At 62.8% G+C, this 16,595-nt stretch overlaps 3 protein-coding genes across 3 annotated transcripts; all 3 read left to right on the top strand.

The window, feature by feature from the left end:
- The first annotated feature begins 2,635 nt into the window (after positions 1-2,635).
- Positions 2,636-3,933, top strand: LOC147527145 (AFG2-interacting ribosome maturation factor-like). The gene is made up of 4 exons (XM_086626021.1): positions 2,636-2,895; positions 3,071-3,250; positions 3,331-3,449; positions 3,827-3,933. Exons 1-4 carry the CDS (start codon positions 2,636-2,638, stop codon positions 3,892-3,894), a joined length of 627 nt encoding a protein of 208 aa, XP_086482147.1. The 3' UTR covers positions 3,895-3,933.
- A 6,078-nt stretch (positions 3,934-10,011) lies between these two features.
- On the top strand, positions 10,012-11,323 carry LOC147527144 (AFG2-interacting ribosome maturation factor-like). Its single transcript, XM_086626018.1, has 4 exons — positions 10,012-10,271; positions 10,447-10,626; positions 10,721-10,839; positions 11,217-11,323. The coding sequence occupies exons 1-4, from the start codon at positions 10,012-10,014 to the stop codon at positions 11,282-11,284; spliced, it is 627 nt and encodes a 208-aa protein (XP_086482144.1). The 3' UTR covers positions 11,285-11,323.
- A 3,656-nt stretch (positions 11,324-14,979) lies between these two features.
- On the top strand, positions 14,980-16,322 carry LOC147527143 (AFG2-interacting ribosome maturation factor-like). The gene is made up of 4 exons (XM_086626020.1): positions 14,980-15,239; positions 15,460-15,639; positions 15,720-15,838; positions 16,216-16,322. Exons 1-4 carry the CDS (start codon positions 14,980-14,982, stop codon positions 16,281-16,283), a joined length of 627 nt encoding a protein of 208 aa, XP_086482146.1. The 3' UTR covers positions 16,284-16,322.
- Positions 16,323-16,595: the final 273 nt, after the last annotated feature.

Below are 16,595 nucleotides of genomic sequence, written 5' to 3'. Positions count from 1 at the left end.
GCGACCAATCGGGGCTCGGCGCGGCCAATCAGAGCGCGGCACGGCCAATCGGGGCGCAGCTCGGCGCAGCCAATCAGAGCACGGTTCGCATGACCCATTGGGGCTCAGCGCGGCCAATCAGAGCGTGGCTTGGCGCAGCCAATCGGGGCTCAGCACGGCCAATCGGGCTCGGCGCCGGTTGGATGGATCGTGGATGTGCTGTGCTCTGTTTTTGTGGCAAAGCAGGTCTCCAGCCCGGGGAGTCCGTGTGGCCACCTGAGGCACTGCTCGACCTGGGGACAGCTGCGTTCGGGGGTGGGGGGCCTCGGGAGGCTGCTGCCTGTGTGGGGCTGGGGCAGCCGGTGCTCCCCATCAGCCCACAGACCTTCCTGCAATGGTGCTTTCTGTGCAGTTTTAATTGCAAAGAAAGATAACGTCACCCTCTTGGCGTTGGTTTGGCTTCCAGGTGCCACAGCTGGTGAAATCAGCGTTTGCCAAGGGAAGGGCCTTAATTCCAGGGAAGTGAGGTGAGTTCTGCTCCCAGTACATATGGGGCTGGGGGCTGGGGGCTGGTGGGCAGCTCAGCAGGTTTGGTGGTACTGCTCCGCTGCTGAAAGTAGTTCCTTTTTGTGCCCGCGTGCTCCATGTCGCTTCAGGACCCCGACGTGCCGCTCCTGCCCCGCTGCTGGGGGTCGTGGTGGACGAGCAGCCGCTGCTCCCTGCGTCGCCTGCAGACCCCGTGCGGGGTGCGGCGTCACCGTGTGCTCTGAGTCACAGCACGGTGGCTCTGGAGCGTTGCCCTGGGCCGTCTGTTCCCAGGGAAGAGCGGAACGGAGCCCGCTGCCTGCTGCTTCAGCTTGAGATAAAGCAGACGATGCAGTGAAGATGCTGGTTTGGCGGCTCGGCGCGGCCAATCGGGGCTCGGCGCGGCCAATCAGAGCATGGCACGGCGCAGCCAATCGGGGTTCAGCGTGGCCAATCAGAGCGCGGTGCGGCTGTGATAAATGAGTGAGTCCCAAACAGAACTCCAATTCAAGTTTACCATTTATTAGGCGAATAAAAGCAGCAAACAGCGCTGGGTGCGCCGGGAGTCTCCGCTCCACCAAGACGCACCCCGTACAGTTCCTATTTCTGGTTTATGTCCCTTTTACTAATACATATTCTTAATTATTGCCGAGAAGAGGTGGTCTTATTACAATGGGCTCAGAGAAGTCATCTCCGTAGTCTCCAGCCCTAACCCCCCCAGTTGCGCGTGCGCAGTGTCTCCTGGTGGTCGTGAGTAGGGGTCTCAGGGATGAAGGCTGTATGTCTTCCTCGTTTTTCACCTCCCCACAAAACTAGTGAAGTCATCATGACTCTGCTCTGCAAAGTCATCAGGACCGTCCTCGTTCTCCATCTTGGCTCCTGCTTATCTCACACAAGGGTTGTGCAACTTACACATACATGGCTTAAGCAAGCTGACTTAAAAGTGGTTAAGCGAGATTACAGATTAAGGGCGTACAGGCCCCCGGGCCCCTCTTGTCTAACACCTTGCAACTGGCAGTAAAGCCGAAGAACAAGAGAAAAACAACCCCAAAACGTCAGGTGGCTTTTGCAATTAGCGAGAGCTGTATCCATACCATTCTGCTTCCGCCAGGGCTGCGGCTGTACAAGCACGAACAGAACGGTTCGAGGTTCCATGTACAGAGAAGGTCACGTTTCGCTGTGCGGCCCCAGCGCTGTTTGATATCGCCGTGTCTCAGGGGAACACGTTTCCCAGCTGGGGCTCCTGGTCGGCAGCACCAGAGGCGTTTCGCAGGTTCACGGTTGGCGTTTCGCAGAGATCTCAAGCTCAGACAATCCCTTATGTTGCACAGGCACACCCTGCTCCTCGCCGCCTGTTGGCACAGCCATGGTCCCATAGTGACACGGATCAAATGAACATATTTCACACGGCCAATCGGGGCTCGGCGCGGCCAATCGGGGCTTGGCGCAGCCTATCAGAGCGCGGCTCGGCGTGGCCAATCAGGGCTCGGCGTGGCCAACCGGTGCTCGGTGCGTCCATTCAGAGTGCGGCTTGGTGTGGCCAATCAAGGCTTGGCGCGGCCAACTGGATCGCGGCGTGGCCAATCACAGTGCGGCTTGGCGCAGCCAATCGGGGCTCGGCGTGGTCAACCGGATCGCGGCGTGGCCAATCACAGTGCGGCTTGGCGCAGCCAATCGGGGCTCGGCGTGGTCAACTGGATCGCGGCGTGGCCAATCAGAGTGCTGCTCGGCGCGGCCAATCGGGGCTCGGCACGGCCAATCAGAGCGTGGCACGGCCAATCAGAGCGTGGCTTAGCGTGGCCAATCAGGGCTTGGCGCGGCCAACCGGATCGCGGCGTGGCCAATCAGAGTGAGGCTCGGCGCAGCCAATCGGGGCTCGGTGCGGCCAACTGGTGCTTGGCGCGGCCAATCAGAGTGCTGCTCGGTGCGGCCAATCGGGGCTCGGCACGGCCAATCAGAGCGTGGCACGGCCAATCAGAGAGTGGCTCGGTGCGACCAATCAAGGCTCGGCGCGGTCAACCGGGGCTCGGCACGGCCAATCAGAGCGCGGCTCGGCGCGACCAATCGGGGCTCGGCGCGGCCAATCGGCGCTCGGCGCGGCGCAGTGACGCACGGGCGGCCGACGGGCGCCATGGCGATGGCGGCGGTGGCGGCGGCGCTGCGGGAGTGGGCGGCGGCGGCGGCGCGGCAGGACGCGGCCTGGCGGGCGGCGGTGGCCGCGCGGGCGCCGCTGCTGCGCTCGCTGGCCGGGCTGGCGGCGCAGATGCGGGCGGCGCAGCGGCTGGTGTGGCGCGGCTCCCCGCTGGGCGCCTTCGGCGATCTGCGGGCGCGGCTGTGGCGGAAGCAGCGCGGCGCGGCCGAGGCGCTGCTGGAGCAGCTCGGCGGGCGGCGGTAAGGCGGCGGGGCCGGGCGGCGGCAGGGCCGGGCTGGGCGGGGCGGGGCCGGGCGGCGGGGCCGGGCGGCGGGGCCGGGCGGGGCGGGGTGGGGTGGGGTGGGGCCGGGCGGCGGCCGGGCCGGGCCGGGCCGGGTCGGGCGGTGCCGCCGCTGATGCCGGTTCGCCGCGCAGGGCGGAGCTGCGGGCCGTGCGGGACGCCGTGGGCGCCGGCGCGGCGGGCGTGCTGCGGCTGTACGAGCAGCGGGCGGCGGAGCTGGGCCCGGCGGCGGCCCTGCGGCGCGGCCCGCGCTGCCCCTCGCTGGCCGACGCGCTGGAGGGGCTGCAGGACGTGGAGCGCTATTACCGGCGCCTGTATCCTTCCGCGGCGGCGGGGCTCTGCGGGCGGCGCCGGCGGGTCCTCTTCGCCTTTGTTGTCCTTACCGGGCACGAAGGTACTCGGAGAGCGAACTCCTCCTGCTCCGCGTCAGCTGCGACAGCCTGCCGGACATGGAAGCGCTCCCGCAGTCCTGGGAGAGGATTTTGGAGCGCTACAAGGAGGACGTTGTCCCAGGTATCCCACTCGCCGCAGACCCCCAGGCCTTTTGCCGAGGGGCTGACGGCCTGGCCCTCGCGCAGGCCCCGCGTCTCCTGCTGCGCTGGGCTCGGAGCGGCGGGGCCCTGGCTCCGCGTGCAGCTGAGCTTTGCGACTGAGACCTCACAGACGTCTTCAGTCGTAAACACTCGCCCTCACGCCCTGGGCGCAGCTGGAAGCGGCCTCCTCCCTTATGGCGCAGCGCGGGGCTTAGTGATCTGTTCCTCTTGCTCTGTTGAGGTAGTTTTACCGACACTTTTCTTTATTGCTTTTAGAAAGAAGTTCAACTCTTGCGGGTACAGCACACAGATGAAACGCACTAGGCTAACGGGGTTGTTTGTTTCCTTCCAACTCAGATACGCTCCTTAAGATCTCTCTGTTTGTGGACAACCAGCGAGAGCTGTGCTGCTCACCAGGCTCCTGAGAGAGAAAGGAGGGGCTGACATCGACCAGCTCCTGCACGTGCCTGAGATGTTCTGTGAGGACCACTAAGAGGATGATGAATTGAGGAAGCTTCACTGGCACTTTTTGGAAGCCGGACGAGTTGGGTGCTTGGCCTCAGTAGAAGATACTTGAACTGTTTGATTTTCAAGTGGAAACGGACTTGGTGTCTGAAGAAGAGGCTGAGCTGAACAAGCCATGAAGATTGAAGGGAGTCATCTTCAGTTATGGAAGTCGTTCCTTCTTTTGCTGGCCATGGGTATTTTGCACGCTTTGAAAAGCATTGAGACTTGCAGAGAAACAATGAGGTGTGTTGCAGATAAGGGAGTGTAACGTAAGGTGTGTCAGGCTGATACCATGCCAGAAAGGTGTTTCGATACCATCCTTGCAAATAAATGAAAGATGTCAAATCAAGGCTTAAAACCAGTTTGCACCCCGTGCCTGTGAGCACTGTGTTTTCATCTCCCCTGAATGTTGAAGAGGAAGGAGCAAACGGAGGTGCAGAGACACCCGAGTTCTGACCCAGGCAGTTTCCAGGCGCGTTACAGTATGCTTCCCTGGTGCCTTTGCAGGGGCATGTTTAAATCACAGTTTAAGCCTTCCTGTTCTGCGGCAGCAGCAGCTGCTGGCAGCTCTAGGGGCCTCTTTGGTCGGCCATGACAGCGATGGGCTGACGTTCCTGGCAGGCAGGGCGATGCCTGTCTCTAAATGCCATCACGGGTGAGGAATTGTAGCTCCTCGGATAAGAGCGAATAAAGAATTGGATGGATGGTGGATGTGCTGTGCTCTGTTTTGTGGCCAAACAGAGTGCGGCGCGGCCAATCGGGGCTCGGCGCGGCCAATCAGAGCGCGGCTCGCGCGGCCAATCGGGGCTCAGCACGGCCAATCGGGGCTTGGCGCAGCGCGGCCAATCAGAGCGCGGCACGGCCAATCGGGGCGCAGCTCGGCGCAGCCAATCAGAGCACGGTTCGCATGACCCATTGGGGCTCAGCGCGGCCAATCAGAGCGTGGCTTGGCGCAGCCAATCGGGGCTCAGCACGGCCAATCGGGCTCGGCGCCGGTTGGATGGATCGTGGATGTGCTGTGCTCTGTTTTTGTGGCAAAGCAGGTCTCCAGCCCGGGGAGTCCGTGTGGCCACCTGAGGGCACTGCTCGACCTGGGGACAGCTGCGTTCGGGGGTGGGGGGCCTCGGGAGGCTGCTGCCTGTGTGGGGCTGGGGCAGCCGGTGCTCCCCATCAGCCGACAGACCTTCCTGCAATGGTGCTTTCTGTGCAGTTTTAATTGCAAAGAAAGATAACGTCACCCTCTTGGCGTTGGTTTGGCTTCCAGGTGCCACAGCTGGTGAAATCAGCGTTTGCCAAGGGAAGGGCCTTAATTCCAGGGAAGTGAGGTGAGTTCTGCTCCTAGTACATATGGGGCTGGGGGCTGGGGGCTGGTGGGCAGCTCAGCAGGTTTGGTGGTACTGCTCCGCTGCTGAAAGTAGTTCCTTTTTGTGCCCGCGTGCTCCATGTCGCTTCAGGACCCCGACGTGCCGCTCCTGCCCCGCTGCTGGGGGTCGTGGTGGACGAGCAGCCGCTGCTCCCTGCGTCGCCTGCAGACCCCGTGCGGGGTGCGGCGTCACCGTGTGCTCTGAGTCACAGCACGGCGGCTCTGGAGCGTTGCCCTGGGCCGTCTGTTCCCAGGGAAGTGCGGAACGGAGCCCGCTGCCTGCTGCTTCAGCTTGAGATAAAGCAGACGATGCAGTGAAGATGCTGGTTTGGCGGCTCGGCGCGGCCAATCGGGGCTCGGCGCGGCCAATCAGAGCATGGCTCGGCGCAGCCAATCAGGGCACGGCGCGGCCAATCAGGGTTCAGCGCGGCCAATCAGAGCGCGGTGCGGCTGTGATAAATGAGTGAGTCCCAAACAGAACTCCAATTCAAGTTTACCATTTATTAGGCGAATAAAAGCAGCAAACAGCACTGGGTGCACCGGGAGTCTCCGCTCCACCAAGACGCACACCGTACAGTTCCTATTTCTGGTTTATGTCCCTTTTACTAATACATATTCTTAATTATTGCCGAGAAGAGGTGGTCTTATTACAATGGGCTCAGAGAAGTCATCTCCGTAGTCTCCAGCCCTAACCCCCCCAGTTGCGCGTGCGCAGTGTCTCCTGGTGGTCGTGAGTAGGGGTCTCAGGGATGAAGGCTGTATGTCTTCCTCGTTTTTCACCTCCCCACAAAACTAGTGAAGTCATCATGACTCTGCTCTGCAAAGTCATCAGGACCGTCCTCGTTCTCCATCTTGGCTCCTGCTTATCTCACACAAGGGTTGTGCAACTTACACATACATGGCTTAAGCAAGCTGACTTAAAAGTGGTTAAGCGAGATTACAGATTAAGGGCGTACAGGCCCCTGGGCCCCTCTTGTCTAACACCTTGCAACTGGCAGTAAAGCAGAAGAACAAGAGAAAACCAACCCCAAAACGTCAGGTGGCTTTTGCAATTAGCGAGAGCTGTATCCATACCATTCTGCTTCCGCCAGGGCTGCGGTTGTACAAGCACGAACAGAACGGTTCGAGGTTCCATGTACAGAGAAGGTCACGTTTCGCTGTGCGGCCCCAGCGCTGTTTGATATCGCCGTGTCTCAGGGGAACACGTTTCCCAGCTGGGGCTCCTGGTCGGCAGCACCAGAGGCGTTTCGCAGGTTCACGGTTGGCGTTTCGCAGAGATCTCAAGCTCAGACAATCCCTTATGTTGCACAGGCACACCCTGCTCCTCGCCGCCTGTTGGCACAGCCATGGTCCCATAGTGACACGGATCAAATGAACATATTTCACACGGCCAATCGGGGCTCGGCGCGGCCAATCGGGGCTTGGCGCAGCCTATCAGAGCGCGGCTCGGCGTGGCCAATCAGGGCTCGGCGTGGCCAACCGGTGCTCGGTGCGTCCATTCAGAGTGCGGCTTGGTGTGGCCAATCAGGGCTTGGCGCGGCCAACTGGATCGCGGCGTGGCCAATCACAGTGCGGCTTGGCGCAGCCAATCGGGGCTCGGCGTGGTCAACTGGATCGCGGCGTGGCCAATCACAGTGCGGCTTGGTGCAGCCAATCGGGGCTCGGCGTGGTCAACTGGATCGTGGCGTGGCCAATCAGAGTGCTGCTCGGCGCGACCAATCGGGGCTCGGCACGGCCAATCAGAGCGTGGCACGGCCAATCAGAGCGTGGCTTAGCGTGGCCAATCAGGGCTTGGCGCGGCCAACCGGATCGCGGCGTGGCCAATCAGAGTGCGGCTTGGCGCAGCCAATCAGGGCTCGGCGTGGTCAACTGGATTGCGGCGTGGCCAATCAGAGTGCTGCTCGGTGCGGCCAATCGGGGCTCGGCACGGCCAATCAGAGCATGGCACGGCCAATCAGAGAGTGGCTCGGTGCGACCAATCAAGGCTCGGCGCGGTCAACCGGGGCTCGGCACGGCCAATCAGAGCGCGGCTCGGCGCGACCAATCGGGGCTCGGCGCGGCCAATCAGAGCGCGGCACGGCCAATCGGGGCGCAGCTCGGCGCAGCCAATCAGAGCACGGTTCGCATGACCCATTGGGGCTCAGCGCGGCCAATCAGAGCGTGGCTTGGCGCAGCCAATCGGGGCTCAGCACGGCCAATCGGGCTCGGCGCCGGTTGGATGGATCGTGGATGTGCTGTGCTCTGTTTTTGTGGCAAAGCAGGTCTCCAGCCCGGGGAGTCCGTGTGGCCACCTGAGGGCACTGCTCGACCTGGGGACAGCTGCGTTCGGGGGTGGGGGGCCTCGGGAGGCTGCTGCCTGTGTGGGGCTGGGGCAGCCGGTGCTCCCCATCAGCCCACAGACCTTCCTGCAATGGTGCTTTCTGTGCAGTTTTAATTGCAAAGAAAGATAACGTCACCCTCTTGGCGTTGGTTTGGCTTCCAGGTGCCACAGCTGGTGAAATCAGCGTTTGCCAAGGGAAGGGCCTTAATTCCAGGGAAGTGAGGTGAGTTCTGCTCCCAGTACATATGGGGCTGGGGGCTGGGGGCTGGTGGGCAGCTCAGCAGGTTTGGTGGTACTGCTCCGCTGCTGAAAGTAGTTCCTTTTTGTGCCCGCGTGCTCCATGTCGCTTCAGGACCCCGACGTGCCGCTCCTGCCCCGCTGCTGGGGGTCGTGGTGGACGAGCAGCCGCTGCTCCCTGCGTCGCCTGCAGACCCCGTGCGGGGTGCGGCGTCACCGTGTGCTCTGAGTCACAGCACGGCGGCTCTGGAGCGTTGCCCTGGGCCGTCTGTTCCCAGGGAAGAGCGGAACGGAGCCCGCTGCCTGCTGCTTCAGCTTGAGATAAAGCAGACGATGCAGTGAAGATGCTGGTTTGGCGGCTCGGCGCGGCCAATCGGGGCTCGGCGCGGCCAATCAGAGCATGGCACGGCGCAGCCAATCGGGGTTCAGCGTGGCCAATCAGAGCGCGGTGCGGCTGTGATAAATGAGTGAGTCCCAAACAGAACTCCAATTCAAGTTTACCATTTATTAGGCGAATAAAAGCAGCAAACAGCGCTGGGTGCGCCGGGAGTCTCCGCTCCACCAAGACGCACCCCGTACAGTTCCTATTTCTGGTTTATGTCCCTTTTACTAATACATATTCTTAATTATTGCCGAGAAGAGGTGGTCTTATTACAATGGGCTCAGAGAAGTCATCTCCGTAGTCTCCAGCCCTAACCCCCCCAGTTGCGCGTGCGCAGTGTCTCCTGGTGGTCGTGAGTAGGGGTCTCAGGGATGAAGGCTGTATGTCTTCCTCGTTTTTCACCTCCCCACAAAACTAGTGAAGTCATCATGACTCTGCTCTGCAAAGTCATCAGGACCGTCCTCGTTCTCCATCTTGGCTCCTGCTTATCTCACACAAGGGTTGTGCAACTTACACATACATGGCTTAAGCAAGCTGACTTAAAAGTGGTTAAGCGAGATTACAGATTAAGGGCGTACAGGCCCCCGGGCCCCTCTTGTCTAACACCTTGCAACTGGCAGTAAAGCCGAAGAACAAGAGAAAAACAACCCCAAAACGTCAGGTGGCTTTTGCAATTAGCAAGAGCTGTATCCATACCATTCTGCTTCCGCCAGGGCTGCGGCTGTACAAGCACGAACAGAACGGTTCGAGGTTCCATGTACAGAGAAGGTCACGTTTCGCTGTGCGGCCCCAGCGCTGTTTGATATCGCCGTGTCTCAGGGGAACACGTTTCCCAGCTGGGGCTCCTGGTCGGCAGCACCAGAGGCGTTTCGCAGGTTCACGGTTGGCGTTTCGCAGAGATCTCAAGCTCAGACAATCCCTTATGTTGCACAGGCACACCCTGCTCCTCGCCGCCTGTTGGCACAGCCATGGTCCCATAGTGACACGGATCAAATGAACATATTTCACACGGCCAATCGGGGCTCGGCGCGGCCAATCGGGGCTTGGCGCAGCCTATCAGAGCGCGGCTCGGCGTGGCCAATCAGGGCTCGGCGTGGCCAACCGGTGCTCGGTGCGTCCATTCAGAGTGCGGCTTGGTGTGGCCAATCAAGGCTTGGCGCGGCCAACTGGATCGCGGCGTGGCCAATCACAGTGCGGCTTGGCGCAGCCAATCGGGGCTCGGCGTGGTCAACCGGATCGCGGCGTGGCCAATCACAGTGCGGCTTGGCGCAGCCAATCGGGGCTCGGCGTGGTCAACTGGATCGCGGCGTGGCCAATCAGAGTGCTGCTCGGCGCGGCCAATCGGGGCTCGGCACGGCCAATCAGAGCGTGGCACGGCCAATCAGAGCGTGGCTTAGCGTGGCCAATCAGGGCTTGGCGCGGCCAACCGGATCGCGGCGTGGCCAATCAGAGTGAGGCTCGGCGCAGCCAATCGGGGCTCGGTGCGGCCAACTGGTGCTTGGCGCGGCCAATCAGAGTGCTGCTCGGTGCGGCCAATCGGGGCTCGGCACGGCCAATCAGAGCGTGGCACGGCCAATCAGAGAGTGGCTCGGTGCGACCAATCAAGGCTCGGCGCGGTCAACCGGGGCTCGGCACGGCCAATCAGAGCGCGGCTCGGCGCGACCAATCGGGGCTCGGCGCGGCCAATCGGCGCTCGGCGCGGCGCAGTGACGCACGGGCGGCCGACGGGCGCCATGGCGATGGCGGCGGTGGCGGCGGCGCTGCGGGAGTGGGCGGCGGCGGCGGCGCGGCAGGACGCGGCCTGGCGGGCGGCGGTGGCCGCGCGGGCGCCGCTGCTGCGCTCGCTGGCCGGGCTGGCGGCGCAGATGCGGGCGGCGCAGCGGCTGGTGTGGCGCGGCTCCCCGCTGGGCGCCTTCGGCGATCTGCGGGCGCGGCTGTGGCGGAAGCAGCGCGGCGCGGCCGAGGCGCTGCTGGAGCAGCTCGGCGGGCGGCGGTAAGGCGGCGGGGCCGGGCGGCGGCAGGGCCGGGCTGGGCGGGGCGGGGCCGGGCGGCGGGGCCGGGCGGCGGGGCCGGGCGGGGCGGGGTGGGGTGGGGTGGGGCCGGGCGGCGGCCGGGCCGGGCCGGGCCGGGTCGGGCGGTGCCGCCGCTGATGCCGGTTCGCCGCGCAGGGCGGAGCTGCGGGCCGTGCGGGACGCCGTGGGCGCCGGCGCGGCGGGCGTGCTGCGGCTGTACGAGCAGCGGGCGGCGGAGCTGGGCCCGGCGGCGGCCCTGCGGCGCGGCCCGCGCTGCCCCTCGCTGGCCGACGCGCTGGAGGGGCTGCAGGACGTGGAGCGCTACTACCGGCGCCTGTATCCTTCCGCGGCGGGGCTCTGCGGGCGGCGGGGCTCTGCGGGCGGCGCCGGTGGGTCCTCTTCGCCTTTGTTGTCCTTACCGGGCACGAAGGTACTCGGAGAGCGAACTCCTCCTGCTCCGCGTCAGCTGCGACAGCCTGCCGGACATGGAAGCGCTCCCGCAGTCCTGGGAGAGGATTTTGGAGCGCTACAAGGAGGACGTTGTCCCAGGTATCCCACTCGCCGCAGACCCCCAGGCCTTTCGCCGAGGGGCTGACGGCCTGGCCCTCGCGCAGGCCCCGCGTCTCCTGCTGCGCTGGGCTCGGAGCGGCGGGGCCCTGGCTCCGCGTGCAGCTGAGCTTTGCGACTGAGACCTCGCAGACGTCTTCAGTCGTAAACACTCGCCCTCACACCCTGGGCGCAGCTGGAAGCGGCCTCCTCCCTTACGGCGCAGCGCGGGGCTTAGTGATCTGTTCCTCTTGCTCTGTTGAGGTAGTTTTACCGACGCTTTTCTTTATTGCTTTTAGAAAGAAGTTCAACTCTTGCGGGTACAGCACACAGATGAAACGCACTAGGCTAACGGGGTTGTTTGTTTCCTTCCAACTCAGATACGCTCCTTAAGATCTCTCTGTTTGTGGACAACCAGCGAGAGCTGTGCTGCTCACCAGGCTCCTGAGAGAGAAAGGAGGGGCTGACATCGACCAGCTCCTGCACGTGCCTGAGGTGTTCTGTGAGGACCACTAAGAGGATGATGAATTGAGGAAGCTTCACTGACGCTTTTTGGAAGCCGGACGAGTTGGGTGCTTGGCCTCAGTAGAAGACACTTGAACTGTTTGATTTTCAAGTGGAAACGGACTTGATGTCTGAAGAAGAGGCTGAGCTGAACAAGCCATGAAGATTGAAGGGAGTCATCTTCAGTTAGGGAAGTCGTTCCTTCTTTTGCTGGCCATGGGTATTTTGCACGCTTTGAAAAGCATTGAGACTTGCAGAGAAACAATGAGGTGTGTTGCAGATAAGGGAGTGTAACGTAAGGTGTGTCAGGCTGATACCGTGTCAGAAAGGTGTTTAGATGCCATCCTTACAAATAAATGAAAGATGTCAAATCAAGGCTTAAAACCAGTTTGCACCCCGTGCCTGTGAGCACTGTGTTTTCATCTCCCCTGAATGTTGAAGAGGAAGGAGCAAACGGAGGTGCAGAGACACCCGAGTTCTGACCCAGGCAGTTTCCAGGCGCGTTACAGTATGCTTCCCTGGTGCCTTTGCAGGGGCATGTTTAAATCACAGTTTAAGCCTTCCTGTTCTGCGGCAGCAGCAGCTGCTGGCAGCTCTAGGGGCCTCTTTGGTCGGCCATGACAGCGATGGGCTGACGTTCCTGGCAGGCAGGGCGATGCCTGTCTCTAAATGCCATCACGGGTGAGGAATTGTAGCTCCTCGGATAAGAGCGAATAAAGAATTGGATGGATGGTGGATGTGCTGTGCTCTGTTTTGTGGCCAATCGGGGCTCGGCGCGGCCAATCGGGGCTTGGCGCAGCGGGGCCAATCAGAGCGCGGCACGGCCAATCGGGGCGCAGCTCGGCGCAGCCAATCAGAGCACGGTTCGCACGACCCATCGGGGCTCAGCGCGGCCAATCAGAGCGTGGCTCGCGCGGCCAATCGGGGCTCAGCGCGGCCAATCGGGGCTCGGCGCGGCCAATCAGAGCGCGTCTCGGCACGGCTAATTGGGGCTCGGCGCGGCCAATCAGAGCGCGGCTCGCGCGGCCAATCGGGGCTCAGCACGGCCAATCGGGGCTTGGCGCAGCTCGGCCAATCAGAGCGCGGCACGGCCAATCGGGGTGCAGCTCGGCGCAGCCAATCAGAGCACGGTTCGCGCGACCCATTGGGGCTCAGCGCGGCCAATCAGAGCGTGGCTTGGCGCAGCCAATCGGGGCTCAGCACGGCCAATCGGGCTCGGCGCCGGTTGGATGGATCGTGGATGTGCTGTGCTCTGTTTTTGTGGCAAAGCAGGTCTCCAGCCCGGGGAGTCCGTGTGGCCACCTGAGGGCACTGCTCGACCTGGGGACAGCTGCGTTCGGGGGTGGGGGGCCTCGGGAGGCTGCTGCCTGTGTGGGGCTGGGGCAGCCGGTGCTCCCCATCAGCCGACAGACCTTCCTGCAATGGTGCTTTCTGTGCAGTTTTAATTGCAAAGAAAGATAACGTCACCCTCTTGGCGTTGGTTTGGCTTCCAGGTGCCACAGCTGGTGAAATCAGCGTTTGCCAAGGGAAGGGCCTTAATTCCAGGGAAGTGAGGTGAGTTCTGCTCCTAGTACATATGGGGCTGGGGCTGGGGGCTGGTGGGCAGCTCAGCAGGTTTGGTGGTACTGCTCCGCTGCTGAAAGTAGTTCCTTTTTGTGCCCGCGTGCTCCATGTCGCTTCAGGACCCCGACGTGCTGCTCCTGCCCCGCTGCCGGGGGTCGTGGTGGACGAGCAGCCGCTGCTCCCTGCGTCGCCTGCAGACCCCGTGCGGGGTGCGGCGTCACCGTGTGCTCTGAGTCACAGCACGGCGGCTCTGGAGCGTTGCCCTGGACCATCTGTTCCCAGGGAAGTGCGGAGCGGAGCCCGCTGCCTGCTGCTTCAGCTTGAGATAAAGCAGATGATGCAGTGAAGATGCTGGTTTGGCGGCTCGGCGCGGCCAATCGGGGCTCGGCGCGGCCAATCAGAGCATGGCTCGGCGCAGCCAATCAGGGCACGGCGCGGCCAATCAGGGTTCAGCGCGGCCAATCAGAGCGCGGTGCGGCTGTGATAAATGAGTGAGTCCCAAACAGAACTCCAATTCAAGTTTACCATTTATTAGGCGAATAAAAGCAGCAAACAGCACTGGGTGCACCGGGAGTCTCCGCTCCACCAAGACGCACACCGTACAGTTCCTATTTCTGGTTTATGTCCCTTTTACTAATACATATTCTTAATTATTGCCGAGAAGAGGTGGTCTTATTACAATGGGCTCAGAGAAGTCATCTCCGTAGTCTCCAGCCCTAACCCCCCCAGTTGCGCTGTGCGCAGTGTCTCCTGGTGGTCGTGAGTAGGGGTCTCAGGGATGAAGGCTGTATGTCTTCCTCGTTTTTCACCTCCCCACAAAACTAGTGAAGTCATCATGACTCTGCTCTGCAAAGTCATCAGGACCGTCCTCGTTCTCCATCTTGGCTCCTGCTTATCTCACACAAGGGTTGTGCAACTTACACATACATGGCTTAAGCAAGCTGACTTAAAAGTGGTTAAGCGAGATTACAGATTAAGGGCGTACAGGCCCCCGGGCCCCTCTTGTCTAACACCTTGCAACTGGCAGTAAAGCAGAAGAACAAGAGAAAACCAACCCCAAAACGTCAGGTGGCTTTTGCAAATAGCGAGAGCTGTATCCATACCATTCTGCTTCCGCCAGGGCTGCGGTTGTACAAGCACGAACAGAACGGTTCGAGGTTCCATGTACAGAGAAGGTCACGTTTCGCTGTGCGGGCCCCAGCGCTGTTTGATATCGCCGTGTCTCAGGGGAACACGTTTCCCAGCTGGGGCTCCTGGTCGGCAGCACCAGAGGCGTTTCGCAGGTTCACGGTTGGCGTTTCGCAGAGATCTCAAGCTCAGACAATCCCTTATGTTGCACAGGCACACCCTGCTCCTCGCCGCCTGTTGGCACAGCCATGGTCCCATAGTGACACGGATCAAATGAACATATTTCACACGGCCAATCGGGGCTCGGCGCGGCCAATCGGGGCTTGGCGCAGCCTATCAGAGCGCGGCTCAGCGTGGCCAATCAGGGCTCGGCGTGGCCAACCGGTGCTCGGTGCGTCCATTCAGAGTGCGGCTTGGTGTGGCCAATCAGGGCTTGGCGCGGCCAACTGGATCGCGGCGTGGCCAATCACAGTGCGGCTTGGCGCAGCCAATCGGGGCTCGGCGTGGTCAACTGGATCGCGGCGTGGCCAATCAGAGTGCTGCTCGGCGCGACCAATCGGGGCTCGGCACGGCCAATCAGAGCGTGGCACGGCCAATCAGAGCGTGGCTTAGCGTGGCCAATCAGGGCTTGGCGCGGCCAACCGGATCGCGGCGTGGCCAATCAGAGTGCGGCTTGGCGCAGCCAATCAGGGCTCGGCGTGGTCAACTGGATCGCGGCGTGGCCAATCAGAGTGCTGCTCGGTGCGGCCAATCGGGGCTCGGCACGGCCAATCAGAGCGTGGCACGGCCAATCAGAGAGTGGCTCGGTGCGACCAATCAAGGCTCGGCGCGGTCAACCGGGGCTCGGCACGGCCAATCAGAGCGCGGCTCGGCGCGACCAATCGGGGCTCGGCGCGGCCAATCGGCGCTCGGCGCGGCGCAGTGACGCACGGGCGGCCGACGGGCGCCATGGCGATGGCGGCGGTGGCGGCGGCGCTGCGGGAGTGGGCGGCGGCGGCGGCGCGGCAGGACGCGGCTTGGCGGGCGGCGGTGGCCGCGTGGGCGCCGCTGCTGCGCTCGCTGGCCGGGCTGGCGGCGCAGATGCGGGCGGCGCAGCGGCTGGCGTGGCGCGGCTCCCCGCTGGGCGCCTTCAGCGATCTGCGGGCGCGGCTGTGGCGGAAGCAGCGCGGCGCGGCCGAGGCGCTGCTGGAGCAGCTCGGCGGGCGGCGGTGAGGCGGGGCCGGGCGGTGGTGAGGCGGTGGGGCCGGGCCGGGCGGCGGGGCCGGGCGGGGCCGGGCCGGGCGGCGGGGCCGGGCGGGGCCGGGCGGCGGCGGGGCCGTGCCGGGCGGGGCGGGGCGGGGCGGGGTGGGGCGGGGCCGGGCCGGGTGGGGCCGGGCGGGGCGGGGCCGGGTCGGGCGGTGCCGCCGCTGATGCCGGTTCGCCGCGCAGGGCGGAGCTGCGGGCCGTGCGGGACGCCGTGGGCGCCGGCGCGGCGGGCGTGCTGCGGCTGTACGAGCAGCGGGCGGCGGAGCTGGGCCCGGCGGCGGCCCTGCGGCGCGGCCCGCGCTGCCCCTCGCTGGCCGACGCGCTGGAGGGGCTGCAGGACGTGGAGCGCTATTACCGGCGCCTGTATCCTTCCGCGGCGGCGGGGCTCTGCGGGCGGCGCCGGCGGGTCCTCTTCGCCTTTGTTGTCCTTACCGGGCACGAAGGTACTCGGAGAGCGAACTCCTCCTGCTCCGCGTCAGCTGCGACAGCCTGCCGGACATGGAAGCGCTCCCGCAGTCCTGGGAGAGGATTTTGGAGCGCTACAAGGAGGACGTTGTCCCAGGTATCCCACTCGCCGCAGACCCCCAGGCCTTTTGCCGAGGGGCTGACGGCCTGGCCCTCGCGCAGGCCCCGCGTCTCCTGCTGCGCTGGGCTCGGAGCGGCGGGGCCCTGGCTCCGCGTGCAGCTGAGCTTTGCGACTGAGACCTCACAGACGTCTTCAGTCGTAAACACTCGCCCTCACGCCCTGGGCGCAGCTGGAAGCGGCCTCCTCCCTTATGGCGCAGCGCGGGGCTTAGTGATCTGTTCCTCTTGCTCTGTTGAGGTAGTTTTACCGACACTTTTCTTTATTGCTTTTAGAAAGAAGTTCAACTCTTGCGGGTACAGCACACAGATGAAACGCACTAGGCTAACGGGGTTGTTTGTTTCCTTCCAACTCAGATACGCTCCTTAAGATCTCTCTGTTTGTGGACAACCAGCGAGAGCTGTGCTGCTCACCAGGCTCCTGAGAGAGAAAGGAGGGGCTGACATCGACCAGCTCCTGCACGTGCCTGAGATGTTCTGTGAGGACCACTAAGAGGATGATGAATTGAGGAAGCTTCACTGGCACTTTTTGGAAGCCGGACGAGTTGGGTGCTTGGCCTCAGTAGAAGATACTTGAACTGTTTGATTTTCAAGTGGAAACGGACTTGGTGTCTGAAGAAGAGGCTGAGCTGAACAAGCCATGAAGATTGAAGGGAGTCATCTTCAGTTATGGAAGTCGTTCCTTCTTTTGCTGGCCATGGGTATTTTGCACGCTTTGAAAAGCATTGAGACTTGCA

This window comes from Tauraco erythrolophus, chromosome 24 (genome assembly GCF_009769465.1).
Source record: "Tauraco erythrolophus isolate bTauEry1 chromosome 24, bTauEry1.pri, whole genome shotgun sequence".
Lineage (NCBI taxonomy): Eukaryota > Metazoa > Chordata > Aves > Musophagiformes > Musophagidae > Tauraco > Tauraco erythrolophus.
This window is presented reverse-complemented; position numbering and strand designations above follow the sequence as displayed.